At 35.8% G+C, this 14,875-nt stretch overlaps 1 protein-coding gene across 1 annotated transcript; it reads right to left on the bottom strand.

Moving 5' to 3' along the window:
- Positions 1-593: 593 nt before the first annotated feature.
- Positions 594-2,865, bottom strand: LOC149170410 (LEAF RUST 10 DISEASE-RESISTANCE LOCUS RECEPTOR-LIKE PROTEIN KINASE-like 2.5). Its single transcript, XM_089425568.1, has 4 exons — positions 2,802-2,865; positions 2,627-2,677; positions 1,347-2,541; positions 594-748 (listed from the first exon to the last, which is right to left on the bottom strand). The coding sequence occupies exons 1-4, from the start codon at positions 2,863-2,865 to the stop codon at positions 655-657; spliced, it is 1,404 nt and encodes a 467-aa protein (XP_089281694.1). The 3' UTR covers positions 594-654.
- Between the last annotated feature and the right edge of the window lie 12,010 nt (positions 2,866-14,875).

The raw sequence follows: 14,875 nt of genomic DNA, 5'->3' as shown, positions 1-14,875 counted from the left end.
AACGCTGGTCGAACTTTCTGCGAAACCCTAGTAGCAGAAACCCTAGCAGCAGAAAATCCGTACGGTCTGTCCTCTTCGTCCTTCCCACGTGTGGCTGAAATTCGTCCTCCAGGTAGCTCGTACTCTCTAAGATGAGAGAGGAAGATGTGAGTTGAGTTGTGATAAAATTCTCTCCAACTTTTCCTGTATATATATCCATCAATGAGGGTGTGTGACACATCTGTTGGGCATGTGAGCCTACATTACAAAACTGGCTGACCTTGCACATATAATTTATTAAGAATAATAAATTCACAATATAAGTTCTGCTCATCGGATTAAGACTATTTTTATATGGATTTTACACCTCTCAGAAAGAGGAATCCAACAAAAATATTAGCCTCTTAATCTGAGCATCAGAACATGGAGTTTGGACCTAGTTGTCCAAATTTAACATATATATATATATATATATATATTACCAAGGGGTATTGCACTTAAACTATGAAATCCACATATAAACTAATTTCCTTAATCTATATATTTTTGTATTATAACATAGTTGGAACAAGCTAATAACAATATACATATTATTTTCCAAGATATTAGAATTATCTGAAAACTTTAGGTTTAACCAAAAACTATTGTAAAATAAACAAAATTCAACTCAATGTTCTATAGGATAGAATTGGCCTTTTGATATTTGTTGGGCCTCATCTCATTTTGGGAGTTCCACTCACAAGAATGGGCCCTTGGAAGGACACTTGACCTGCACCATAATAAAAAAGCATTTATGGATTTAGATTTTCCCATTGATCATTTAAAAACATATAAAAGTATTTTGTACATTCAAAATTATTGAAATATATAAAACTAGAATTTTCATGCTTGAATTATAGGAATCCAATTTTTAAATGTATAAATACCAAAGTTTTGAAGCTTCGGCTAGAAAAATAATTAGCATTAAATATATCATAGATCATAAAAGGCGTGAATAAACACACTCCAAACGAAATGTGTTAGAGATATTTAAATATGCCAACAACTGTAGTAGACAGTTTTGACTGAAGTGCGTGTTTCTTAAATACGCCCACAGGTATTTTGATGTTGCTAAAAATCTAGTAGGGATAGGCCAACAGGTACTGTGGTGATGTTAAAATCTAGTGGAGGGGCATTCACCTCTTTAAATTAAATAATTGAGAAACAGTTCAGCAATATAAATATTTAATCTTGTACACACATTTTAAAAAGTGTTTGAAGCTAATTAACGAAGATATAACACCATGCTTAATAGAATCAATTGAAAACTTCTCTAGACTTGGCCTTCAGGGATATTTTTCTGCTATGCTATGTAGTATTTACATTACCCGGAGGTTTCAGCAGTCTGATTACTGGTGGGATCCACCATTTGAATCTCCGAAGCACTCGATGAAGAAGATTGGTGAGAAGAAGATGGCTGCAAAGGTGTGTCCACAGGAAATGGGAATGGAGGAGTGGTAATGTCAACGTCTCCTTCTAACATCTGGACAACTTTGCTCATTGAGGGACGACGAGATGCCTTGAACTGTATGCACCACAGCCCAACTAAACTTAACCTTTTGGCGATGACTTGGTCTTCCTCTGACATGTCCTCTTTTCTTAGATTTTCGAACTCTCCCTTTTCCACTTGTTTAAAAGCCCACTCTGCATAGAAGAATTTACTTGAGTTACTTTCTAGATACTTATAATCGATGTTCTTCCTTCGCCCCACCATCTCCATAAGTAATATACCATAGCTATACACATCAGATTTATCAGTGACAACTCCATACAGCCTTGACCACATCTCTGGAGCAGCGTAGCCTACTGTTCCTCTATTGGCCACAGAGACGTGACTTTCCTCTCTGTCCGATATTTTGGCAAGACCAAAATCTGCAACTTTGGGCAAAAAATTAGCATCAAGGAGAACATTGTGGGGCTTTATATCACAGTGCAGGATGCGATTTCTGCAGTCTTCATGTAGGTATGCAATGCCGCGAGCTGTACCAACTGCAATTGAAAACAACTGCTTCCAATCCAACTCGTCCTTATGGTCTCCATGGATATACTTGTCCAAAGAACCATTCACCATGTATTCATACACCAAAGCTCTTTTGCATCCCTGGGAACAATAACCCAATAGGCGCACCAGGTTAATGTGACAGGTCGTTCCCACTGTAGCCACTTCTGCAATGAATTGTTGTTCACTCTGTTTCGATTCATCCAAAATCTTCACAGCTATTAGACGTCCATTGGGAAGTTTTCCTTTATAAACTGTTCCAAAACCTCCTTTGCCAAGCTTGTGTTCCAAATTGTTTGTGTAAGTTATAATCTGACTATAAGAATACCTTGCAGGCACTTGTGAGGAATAATAATTTAAGAAATTTTCAACCGAGGGAGTTCTAGAATCAACAGGATCCATAAAAGCTCGAATGCTCTGCTGCTGCTCACGGGAACTCCTCTGACAGCAACAACTTCGACGACGAACCATTATGCAACAGACCACTACTATGCTAAACACAGCACATACTGCAAAAAATATAGCTGGAAATAAAGTTGAAATGGTCATTAGAACATGAAAAAGAAGCATCCATAAAGAATTGATCCGTTTTAAAGACTAGCAATTTACCTGCCAAGACTTTTGCAGAGAACATAACATTTCCGTATTGTATTACAATTCCTTCAGGCAAACAAAAAAGAAACTGCTGAGTGAGATAATGTAACGTTGATAGTTAACACAACATAACGTAAAGTGGCATAGATATATCTATAGATGGATGTAGCGAAACACAAAAGATTCTCACCATCATTGCAAGCATCCAAGTGGACATCATCATCAGGACAAATGCAGTATGTGTCATAATTCATGATGTAACTGGCATAATAAAAATCAGAGTAAGAGGCGAATTGTGCGTAGCATCTTCCCCCACTCGCTTGACAAGAATTACAAGGGTAATCACTTATAGACCATTTAATTTGGAATCCTCTTTGGTGGAGTTGTTCAAAATCCTTATCCGCGCTAATATTGTAGCTTTTGTTTGTTGGAACGACTATAGGATAGTTGTCGCAACTTGGAATTTGGAAGCCTGCCTCAGGGTAAAAGAAGCAATATCTGTTGCTTTCTGTGCAATCCAACCTCTTGATGAGGGAGCCATTGAACAGTATGTCGGCTGGTTGTTGTGTACAGTTAACAATTGTTCCGAGCGTGTCTGCATGAGAAAGATTGAAGAATCCACCTTTTGATAACCAATTGTAATCCTCTCCATAAAGTTCCAGTGTATTGATATAAGAAGGGGTGATTTGGAGGGTTCCAGTAGAGTAAGAGGATTTTGCGATCTCTCCAACTACTCTGCCTTCCCAATAGATGTCATAGTTAGAGGTGGATAGCGTAATCTGACGCTCATCTAGAAGGCCACATGAAGCATCTAGAAGGCCACATGGGCCGAAGGGATATTGAATGATGGAATTTCCACAAGTAAAAGGAGCGCAGTCTTTAAAGGATGGATAATAATCGCCAGCTGCAGAGGCAATAGAGGTAAAGAGGAGCAGCATGAGGAGGGAGTAGCCCATTTTCCGATGCGCAAGCGGAGAGATGCTGTAAAAGAAGATAAACAGACAATTGAATTGGGTCTAAGCGAAACAAATGAATTGCAAAGAGGATTGAAGAACAATCCGCAGAGCAGAGAGTACAAAATCAACGGGGAATTGCAAAAGAGATGGATTCTTTGAATGGAGAGTCGGGCACGGATAAGGTTGGTCACGTTCACAAATGAATTTGTGGTCCAAATTTATTTATGGTCTAGCCAGGAAATTGCATTTATTTGACACAGAATCCGGGGTCTTAGATAAGGCAGCGCCTAACCAGCCTGTCATAGGGCATTAAATGCCCGGGGATATGCACGCAGCTTAGCCCGATAACACGCGAAAGCCTAAATATTATTTAATGCCGAAACTCCCCGCTCCCGTGTTATCGCGTTAACCAGCGTGCATATCCCCGGCATTTAATGCCCTATGACAAGCTGGTTAGGCGCTGCCCTTAGATACGGGGAAATGAATAAATCGCTTACAATTTGATTTAAATAAATATAATAAAATATTTATAATTTTTAATATTATATATTATATTTGTTTTGAGGAAAGGTTTTATTTTTTTATTTTAGCTTTTACCTTTGGATAGTTTTTATGGTTGAGATTATATTTTATTATTATTGAAAATATGTTTTTAAATATATAAATAGATTTAATATTTAAAAATGGTTAAAATATTTTGATTAAAAAAATTATATAGGTTAAATCTAAAATTTTAATAATTTTTTATTAAATTTTTAATACTTTTGATTATTCAATATAGAAAAAATAAATTGTTAGATTGTGTATTCTCACTTTATATGTGTTGTATATAATGTTATAATAATTCTCTTTGTTATAGATAATGTCATAATAATTCTCTTCATACTTAAGGATATGGATAATTAAGTTACTTATTTTACAAATTATTTTTATATATAAATTAGAGAAAGAAAAATTTAAATAAAATTAATTAAATATTTTAAAAAGATTAAATGTTGTGATTTTTGTATGATATAGATATATGTAAGTAAAAGTTTTATTGTTAGATTTCAGACTTTTGTGATTTATATTGATAATCAATATGTCTTCCTAATTAATCAATTAACAATAGAAAAATATCATTCTCAATTTATATTTATCATTCTCAATTTACTTTTATTACATATAAATAAAAAGTATTTTAAAAAATAAATAATAACATTTTATTAATACCAAATTGCTTAAAAAAAAAGTAAACTCATGAATATTATTATTTTAATAATTTTTATATTTATCATGCTCAATTTACTTTTATTAAATATAAATAAAAAGTATTTTAAAAAATAAATAATAACATTTTATTAATACCAAATTGCTTAAAAAAAATAAACTCATGAATATTATTATTTTAATAATTTTTTATTTTAAAAAATATTAATAACTTTTAGATATAGACATCAATCAAATTTTACAATATCACTTTTTTTTTTAAATTTAAAAATTATTTATAATTTAAATCAAAATTTTAAAATAATAAAAATAAGTTTTTTAATAATGAAATATCTTTTTCTCTTAAATTAAAATAATAATTTAAATACTATTAATTTAATTTCACTAATTTATCGGACACCATGTTTTTTTGAAAAATAATATAATTTTCATTATTTTTGAATCCAAACAATTATGTTATTGACTTACCTTCGATTCACCAAATCAATCAAAATGGAAAAGATATTCAAAACAACTATGGTATTCGATTCAATCAAAAAGATATTCAAAACAATTATGTTATTGACTTCCCTTCGATTCACCAAGTCAATTGAAAAGATAACCATGTTACCGATGACCCCATTTATGTGAAATTCGTTTATATTTAATTATTTTAGATTAATTTAATTATAATTATTTTTCATATTTTTCTCAACATTTTATTCCTTGTAATCTGCAATGGATATCATTACTTGTTTGAGCTACTGGAGTTTTTCACTTATATAGACATCTAAATGAGATGATAGATAGGTTGGAAAAAAAGGGTTCTTCCATAGGCCAAGGGAAAATAATTATAAATTTGGAAATTTCAAAATACAACACCATTTCTTAATTATGGACAGACACTAATAGTACGCAAATGTCGAAAAGGCTTTAGCACTCATATGGAATTTATGGTCCCTCGGATCGAGCACTGAAGTTACACATCCCAGTGTTATCTTGGCACAGATTCAAAAGTTGACAGGATCGGTTGCTCGACTATCAAACACTCCTCGACTGCAATTTTTTTAATTCCACTCTTGGTGGCACATCCTTAGTTTCAAGTGGTAGCTCCTCATCAATTCTTTATGTCCAATCTAGTACAATCATTCGTCTAGCCATCGGCTAGAGTGGGTGGGTCTTTATTTGAACACATTTAAACATTTCTTAAGCAGTGAATTGAAGTTAATGGTGATTTTGACTTCCCACACTTTGAAGATTTTGGCTCTACAATGAATTATATATGTCAATCATGCTCGTGGCTCAAGGTCGAGTTTTATTTAATGGTTTGTCAAGTATCTGTAGATGGATATGAAGTTATGTTCATACCCAGAGATTGTCACAAGGGTGGTGAGCTTGATATTGGTTCTTTGTGGATGACATTAAATATGACGAAACCCTAGAATATTATAAACTATGATTCTGAGAGCAGCTCGTTGGATCATATTTTGGATACTACAAAAGATTTACTAGATGCCTGACAGAGGCACGATGATATGGCCAGCAAGCAACGCTTGTCATTTCATATACTAATGGAGGCGAAACTCCTTCGCAATCTGAGCGACATGGATAATTCTCTTAAAATTTTAAGGGATGAGATTCTACCTCTTAATGCTCGGTTTGCTACACTAGAAAACCTTATTGTTGGTAGCTCTTAGCTCGGTTGAGTGGTATTGGCTCTGGGACAACTCCTGCGAAGAAGACTTGGCGCTCTCGTGGAGAAGACTTCCTTGGAAATGGAGGTAGTTGTTGATGGATATCTTAGATGTATTTTTTTGGTCATCACATACATCAATTTGTCTTTATGTTATCATGCAAGTTAATTCCAGTCCTCGGGGGCTTTTACCATGTGTTTACTTGTAATGTCTTAAGAATATGGAGGAATGAAGACAATTTTGATGTTTTTTTGAATGGATAGACAACAAAAAAATATCAATGTGAAAAATGCAATCATTTTTTGTAAGGTTCCTGGCCCAAAATCCAACCTTTATTAATACACAACTTTAATCGTCTCTTAAAAATAATTACACAAATTAAATTTTGAATTCCAACAAATCTTTATTGTGTAAAAATATTGACTAATCAACCTAAAAAAATGGATTACTAAATTGTGTATCCTCACATTATATGTATTATATATAATATCATAAAAATTCTCCTTAAATACATATAACATCATAACAATTCTCCTTTTATCCAAAACTGAATCAATCAATCACTTCCTAGAATACTGTAACCAAAATATAGTAATAGTAACCAGAACCCAAGCCAGAACCCAGAACATTGCAAAAATTTGTCAAAGGCAAAAATTCCTCCAATTTGATCAAAATTTGTGGCCAACACCACCATCAAGCAAGCAACCTAAGCCTATCCAACCGCCGAGAGGGATCAAATCTCTTTTCACTGTAAAATAGGTTTGCACCTCAAGAGATTTGATCTCTCTTGGCGTTTAGTAGATCCAAAGTTAAGATGGATGTAGGCTAATAATATAATTGCGTTGAGAGACACTCTCCAACCCACTATGGAAGAGATGTTGTAATGTTATATTATGTAAACACAATTAATAATTATAAAAAAATAAAATTATTAATTATTAATTTCGGTCCAATAGGAATCATTTTAAAAAATGGAGAGGTCGAATTATTTAAAATAAAAATTAAATTTAAAAATCATGACAAACTAATGCTTATAAATATTTTTATGGTAGTTTAAGTAAAATTGAGGTCGTCTTAAAAATTAAAAGTTATCTTCATTTAATAACATACTAAAAAAACTGTAACACTTAACAATAGATTTAAACATTTCATCTCATTACATTAAAAAATTGATTATATAGTCTTTTCTCTCCATGCCATATTTATACTAGAACAAACATCATATATATGGGATTCCATGGCTTCCACTTCCTCCCCATCTATGAATTCATAAAGGCCCATTGCTCCCATGACAAGAGATAGGACTTCCTTAGCTAGCTCATCAATTTTGTTATTCATTGCTAAAAAAATATTGTTTTAAGAGAGCCATTCGAAGGATTGGGAAGCTTATTTTATATGAGCTCAATTGAGATGCATACTCGATTAAGCTATTTTTTCTAAATTTCTGTCGAAATCACAACAATGATTTTATGTTTCAAAGGCTTGTTCGAGCCATTGTTTAACCATGTCAAGAGCTCGATCGAGAGCATGTTAAACCCCTAATCAATCTATTTCAAATTTTAAACCCTTGATCAAGTTTGTTAAGTGCTCGATCGAGCTACTGAGGACCCGAGTCAGTTTTATGCGACGGGGAGAAGTCATTTTCGGTTACGTGTGATAGAGTTGGTTTTATGCAACAGTTGTGCAGTTTGGTTAAATGTGACGAGCGAGCGTGGCTCGCGATATGCGACAAGTGGTTGCATTCGGTTAAATGCGCCCTGATGGATGTGCGACAGACACTCTCCTATGGCATAGCATGCCTTTTGATTGCAATCAACACTTGTATTTTAAGTGTCACAAACTTACATTTTAATTGTAGCACTCAGAAACAAGTGTCACTTTGTTGTCGTTTCAATATATATATGTTAGTTTTGACTACTAAACATTTTATTACCTTGCATTTGATGGTAAACATGTGTGCAAACTCTATTTGGGACTTGTGTATATTTATTTCTCTCTCCAGACCAACTTAGAGAGGTCTAAATTTATTATTTCATATTATGAGCAAGAAAACCAACAGCTTCAAGCCAAGCATGATGTCATGGAGATTCATCTCATTAAGGCAAAAAGAGAAGAAATGAAAGCCAAGGCATTGCTGGATGAGGCCTATGACAGGTATGGTGAACCTGAACCTGAACAAGAACCAAAAAACAGACCTAATACTAGAGGGCTGAAAATGAGGTGGTTTTCGCCTCTGTAGAAGGAGCATCATTAGATCCCTTTCCTTTATCAGGAGCTTTAGATTTACAGTCCCTTTTTTAGTGCCCTTCCTTTCCACATTTCCAGCACACCACCTTTACAGGTTTTCCTGGAGATTTAGATCTCCCACTCGATGACTTATTTTTGTTTCTATTCTGGTACCGTCCGCATACAGACAAGGCATCACCATTTTGGCTCTCCATATTTTTCCGTCTCATCTTCTTCGTCAGCAGGGCTGAGACTATTTGATCAAACTGCAAGGCAGTTGCATTGCTACCTATTGCAATAACCAGACTATCCCACGAATCTAGTAGAGAACACAACAAACTAATGCACTTATCTTCATCTGAAATTTTAATATCAACAGATGCTAACTGACTTACCACAGTATTAAATGTGTTCAGATGCTTTGTCATCGAGTCTCCATCTTTCATCCTCAGGTTATACAATGTTTTCCGTAGGAACAGTTTATTCACGAGAGACTTAGATTGGTTAATATCCCTAACTTGTCCCACAAAGCCTTCGCCGTAGCTTCCCCTGATACATTCAACAATACTGAATCTGAGACACACAATCATATTGTGCTCTTTGCCTTCTAATCCAACTTCTTCCATTCTTCATCGGACACTCCCGTTGTTTTAGTACCCGGATCTACCGCGATCCATTGATCTTTATCCACCAAAAGATCCTCCATCTTGAGTTTCCACAACTCAAAACTCTGACCATTAAATTTCTCAATCTTTATCTTTCCACTGCTCGCCATCTTCTTTCACCACTAGAATCAATCTCGTAGATCTCCCACTGAACAGGGTCTATCACAGGCCCGAGTGAAACCCCTCAGCAACAAAGGCGTCCCCTTGAAGCCAAAACTACTCTGATACCAAATGTAGGTTTTAACCCCGTACAGAAATTACCTGCATATGAATTCTAAAACACACAAAATAAACAATGCGAGAGCATAACACATAAAACACATATACACAGAGATTTTCCCCTAGATCCCAAAACTAGGACTACCAGCTTGATTTTTCATTATGTTCCTTTCAATGTTATAATACATATTTATACATGCCAAAGCATCTAAAACCATGGACCGAAAACCATCGCGTCCGATACCATGGACCGAAAACCATCGCGTCCAAAAGACATGTGTGAAAATCATGCACAAAACCATAGATGGGTCCACCCAACCTAACATAGGGTCCAAAACCAAAATTTTCCAGGGCGCTGCCCCAGACCCCATAAAGTGGGGTAATGGGTACACCTCAAACCCCCTGTGACCCCCCCCACTACATAATCAGCGCAACGAAGGGGGGCCTCCGCCCCCCCTCTAACCCCCCAGTTAACTATGTGGGCTAGTCATGGAAAGAATATAACACAAACCAACAGTTTATACATGACAAAAATACAATAAATATTACATCATCCATCCTATGCAAAGTGGGGATACAAATTACATCATATATCCAATAGGACTCATTCAAATGTATGAGAAGTCATATCACACCCTAGACTTTTACATGAGTTAAGCAACAAATGGTATAAATATCTCAAGCCATAGCTGGACTCAGCAACCATAATGCCAACAACGCAGAATGCATGTGAAGGCTAATGCTCCTCCTGAACCTGTGCATTGTTAATAAGTCATTAATCAAGGCATCTTTGTCAGTATGATAAAAATTAATGAACAAAACATATCGTTAGACTGTAATCATCAACATCGGACAGAGCACCCATTTGACTTGTTGTAATTGTTGCTCAAGCGATGTTATTTTATTCTCTTTTTCTCTAAGCAACATTTGGATTTATATTGCTTTTTCTATGGTCGTTGTAGCATAAGCACCTGCAAACTGTGAGAGTCTAGTGAGGTTGGCGGATGGATCAATAGGTGAGTCCTTCCATAGAACATCCATTGGTTCATTTTTAGGGGTAGTAGCAGCTATAGAGTCCAATTTCCTTTCCTTTCTTTGCCTTTTCACCACGGCTTTATGCTGTGAGCTATAAAATACATCCAGAGGGGGTATTTCTTCAATTTTGAAAATTATTTTGGAAGTAGGGGTAACAGGGATGTGCTCTATCTCTTGCGTATTTGAAAATTCTTCCATTGTAATTTTCAGGGTTGTATTCTGTTGTGGAGTTTGAAACTCTGGCACCTGTTCCTCTACATTGAGACTTTTAATAAAATTGTCCCACTCTTCCTCTAAGTCAATTACCATGGGTTTTATTGGTTGTGCGGAGGTAGCAAGGATTTCAGCCTGCTTGCTAGCTGAAGCTTCTTCAGCTATCTTCTGTGTAGATTGGGTTGTATCCCTCACTGACTCCATGCTTCTTCTTTTCCCATTTTGTAATGACTGTTGTGATTCCCCGATAGATTTCTCTTGAGATTCTGCTCCAGAATCGAACTTGGAATTTTCTTTAGAGTCACCTTCTATAGTCACACTGGGAATTGGCTCTCTTATTGGTTCAATGAATAATTGGTCCAATGGGACCGTTGCTAGCCTTCTTTCTCTATAACTGTAAAAAAATTCCAGGTCTTCATGGTAAAAAAGTAGTTGTTCCATATGCTTCACCTCTGTGAAGGTGTTCTTCTACAAATAGATGTCATCAAAAACATCCTCCTCATTACTGAATACTTTTATTCTCACTAGAGTGGTGAAATCCTTGACAGTGCCAAACAAATCATATTGTCATCCAGGGAATTTAGGTAATTGCAGATATAGCATGTTCTCTGCTTATTTGAACGCATGCCCTAGGTCATGTAATGCAAATGCTCCGCACTATACAAGGAATGTAGGCCAAATGGCCTTTTTTTATTCTTTTAGTGTCTTGCTCATTCCTCCCTCACTAACTGTTTGATAGGCCATTCATCTTAGCGTCCATGCCATCCATCTTAGCTTCCATGCCGTCCATCTTAGATTCCACGTTGTCCATCTTAGTTTCCATGTCATTCATCTTAGCTTCTACGCCTTTCTTTAAACCATCAATCTTAGCTTCTACGCCTTTATTTAAACCATCCATCTTAGCTTCTATGTCTTTCTTTAAACCATCCATCTTATTTTCCGTTACTTTTTGTGCGAGTAAAATTTGTTGCACTTGGTCTCGTAATTTTGATATATCATGTTGCATTTCTTCCTCTTCTTCATGAGTCATGCTAGAGCTTTTAGGTTGCTTACTAGGTGTTGCCATTTTCTTTCTTCGGGGCATCAATGACCGATAATATCAAATAATTTATGCAATAAGTAAGTTAATCATCCCTATCTTTGGATAAAAGGAGAATTGTTATGATGTTATATGTATTTAAGGAGAATTTTTATGATATTATATATAATATCATAAAAATTCTCCTTAAATACATATAACATCATAACAATTCTCCTCTTATCCAAATATAGGGATGATTAACTTACTTACTGCCATATAGTGTCGAAATCTCTGTATCGCTTGAACAGCTGCGAGAGCTAGCTTTTCAACGTAGGAGTACTTGCTTTCTGTATCATTTAAGTTTATACTCAAATAATATATAGGATGTTCAATTCCATTGTCTTCTTGAACTAAAACCATTGCGATGGTCGTATCCGCTGCAGCCAGATACAGGTTAAAGTCTTTTTGATAATCAGGAGCATACATTAATGATGCTTTTATTAGAGATTGCTTTAAAGCATCAAAGGAAGCTTGCGCGACCTGATCCCAGACGAAGGGTACTTCTTTTTTCAATAGACGAGTATAACCTTTAGCAATTTCGGCGTAATTTGGAATGAACCTCCTCAAAAAGTTTGCTTTCCCTTGGAGTTTCTAAATCTGAAGCAAATTTGAAGGTGGAGGCAAATCAATGATTGCCTGAACCTTACATGGGTCGAGACGAATCCCATCCTTTGAGACTACAAATCCAAGTAAACGACTAGAACTGACACAGAACACACATTTGTGTGGATTGAGTCGTATCTTGTAGTGTCAGTAGCGTAGAAATATCGCTCTCAAATGTTGCGGATGATCGGTCCACTTTCGCGAATGAGCCAGAAGATTGTCGAGATATGGTTGAACGATGTTTTTGATGTCATGGAAGGCATAATTCATTGCCCTCTGAAATGTTGCCCCTGCGTTCTTTAAACCAAAGGGTAGCTTGCAATATGCAAATGTGTCCCATGGACAAATAAATGCAGTCTTTGACTGGTCCTATGGGCGGATATTTATTTGATTATACCCCAAAAATCCATCCATAAACGAAAATATTTCACATCCGGCGCATTCATCAATTATCTGGTCAATAAAGGCTGTAGGGTAGTTGTCTTTTGGACAAGCTTGATTTACATCCCTATATTCGACGCACACTCTAATCGTTCCTTGTTTTTTCATTACAGGAACAATATTTGATACCCAATCGATTAGAGGAACCGGGTAAATAAAACCAGCATGTAGAAGTTTTTCAACTTCTACCTTGATGGCAGCGGCTTTCTTGGGGTGCACCTGCCGTAGTCGTTGTCGTACCGGTTTGACATCTGGATACATCTTAATTTCGTGTTCAACTATGCTCGAGTCAATGCCTAGCATTTCATCATACGACCAAGAAAATACATCTTTGAACTTGCGAAAAAGAGCGTGATATATCTTCAGTTCTGAAGGAGAACAAGCTTTGCCGACATGAATATTCTCTACAACATTTGTTTTGGTCGAGATATTTATGGCGATAGTCTCTTCAATATTGGACAAGTTTCACTCGGAATCCATCGTGTTTAAAGTATTTGATAGAAAATCAAAAACTGATGGATGATGAAGGTCAGTAGGAGTATCTTCTTTGTAATCCGGAAGATGGGAACGATGGTGGTAATCTTCCCATGGTGCCCCGTCAATCATCATTGACTGAACAATTCCTTCGTCTGTATAATGTACTTGCGACCAAGGATCTGAAGGGGTACCATATTCCTTAGACCTATCTATCCAAACGCTTGATGAGTGTTGATTTGGGTTTGCCTCCCATGCCGAAAACATTGATTGCTACAATATTTCTATTGGGCTTGGAGGTAATACCTGCAGATGATCCATGTCAATATCGTTTTCAGAGATCTTTTGAATAGAAGATATCATATTGCAGGTTCCTATCTTTTCCACTTCCGCCAGATTGATTGGAGGCGATAGGGCAAAAGTCCCCATTAATATAGGGTCTTTTAGTAGGCCTACTCCGATATTTTGAAGCGAATGAGGGCTTCCGTGGATCATCGGAATGCTTCCCGTAACTTGTGAACTGTTGGGGAGAAATGTTTGTTGGTCGACGATTGTAATTCCTCCTTGAAAGGGAAATGAAATCTTCCTAAAGTAGGTCAACACAATGGCTGCCATAGCATATATCCAGGGCCTTCCCAGTAGGATGTTGTAATCGAGGTTTCCGTCGATTACTTCAAAATCTATTTCTACTGTTTTTTCCCCCAATTCAACTTGCAAGTTACTTAAAATCCCATATGGGGTGTATGTTCGTCCATCAAATGCTTTTAACGTCGTCGAATATCGCGACAAGGGTGGAGATCCTAAAGTTTCTAGCAACTCATCGACATAATACATGTAGATGCTCCCTCATCAATAATTGTTCAATGAACAGTTTTGTTGAGGGCTTTCACTTGAATCAAGAAAGCTAGTTGAGCTGGTAACTGAGGGTCATATCCTTTGTGATTAAAGGACACAAGATTGGAATCCGTTGGGTCAATCCCACCTATCGTTGATAATAAAGCTTGTTTTTGAGAGGGGCAATTTTGCAGTACCTCAAGTGTCAACATAGCGGATGGCGATTGGGCCTCCAATTTCCCAGGGTCGTAACTTTGGCATACAATCTTCGTTTGATTATCATAATAACTCGTTTCAAAGATCTCCACGACACGGTCGAGTAATATGCACTTGTAGCACATTTTGGCACCTTTTTAGTCTTTGATATTTAAATATCAATTATATTTTATAATTAGTTTCTAATTATATAAATTTAGTGTTTGGGTTATTATTAGTAGATTGTTATGAGTTATTTTTGTTTTAGTTTGCTATGTTTTTTTGTGTTTGTTTTAATGGAATTGTAAATTAGTTGTTTGTATTATGTTATAGAATATTGTGTTTATTGCATTAATAGTGAGGTATTTTATAGTTCAATACCAGCAAGATATCATGTAAAAACAATAAAATATAAATATAAATAACTATCTGTATATAGA

The sequence above is a fragment of the Pinus tabuliformis genome, chromosome 4_2 (assembly GCF_031772625.1).
Source record: "Pinus tabuliformis cultivar Carrire ecotype Pingquan chromosome 4_2, CPIR1, whole genome shotgun sequence".
NCBI classification, from domain to species: Eukaryota; Viridiplantae; Streptophyta; class Pinopsida; order Pinales; family Pinaceae; genus Pinus; species Pinus tabuliformis.
This window is presented reverse-complemented; position numbering and strand designations above follow the sequence as displayed.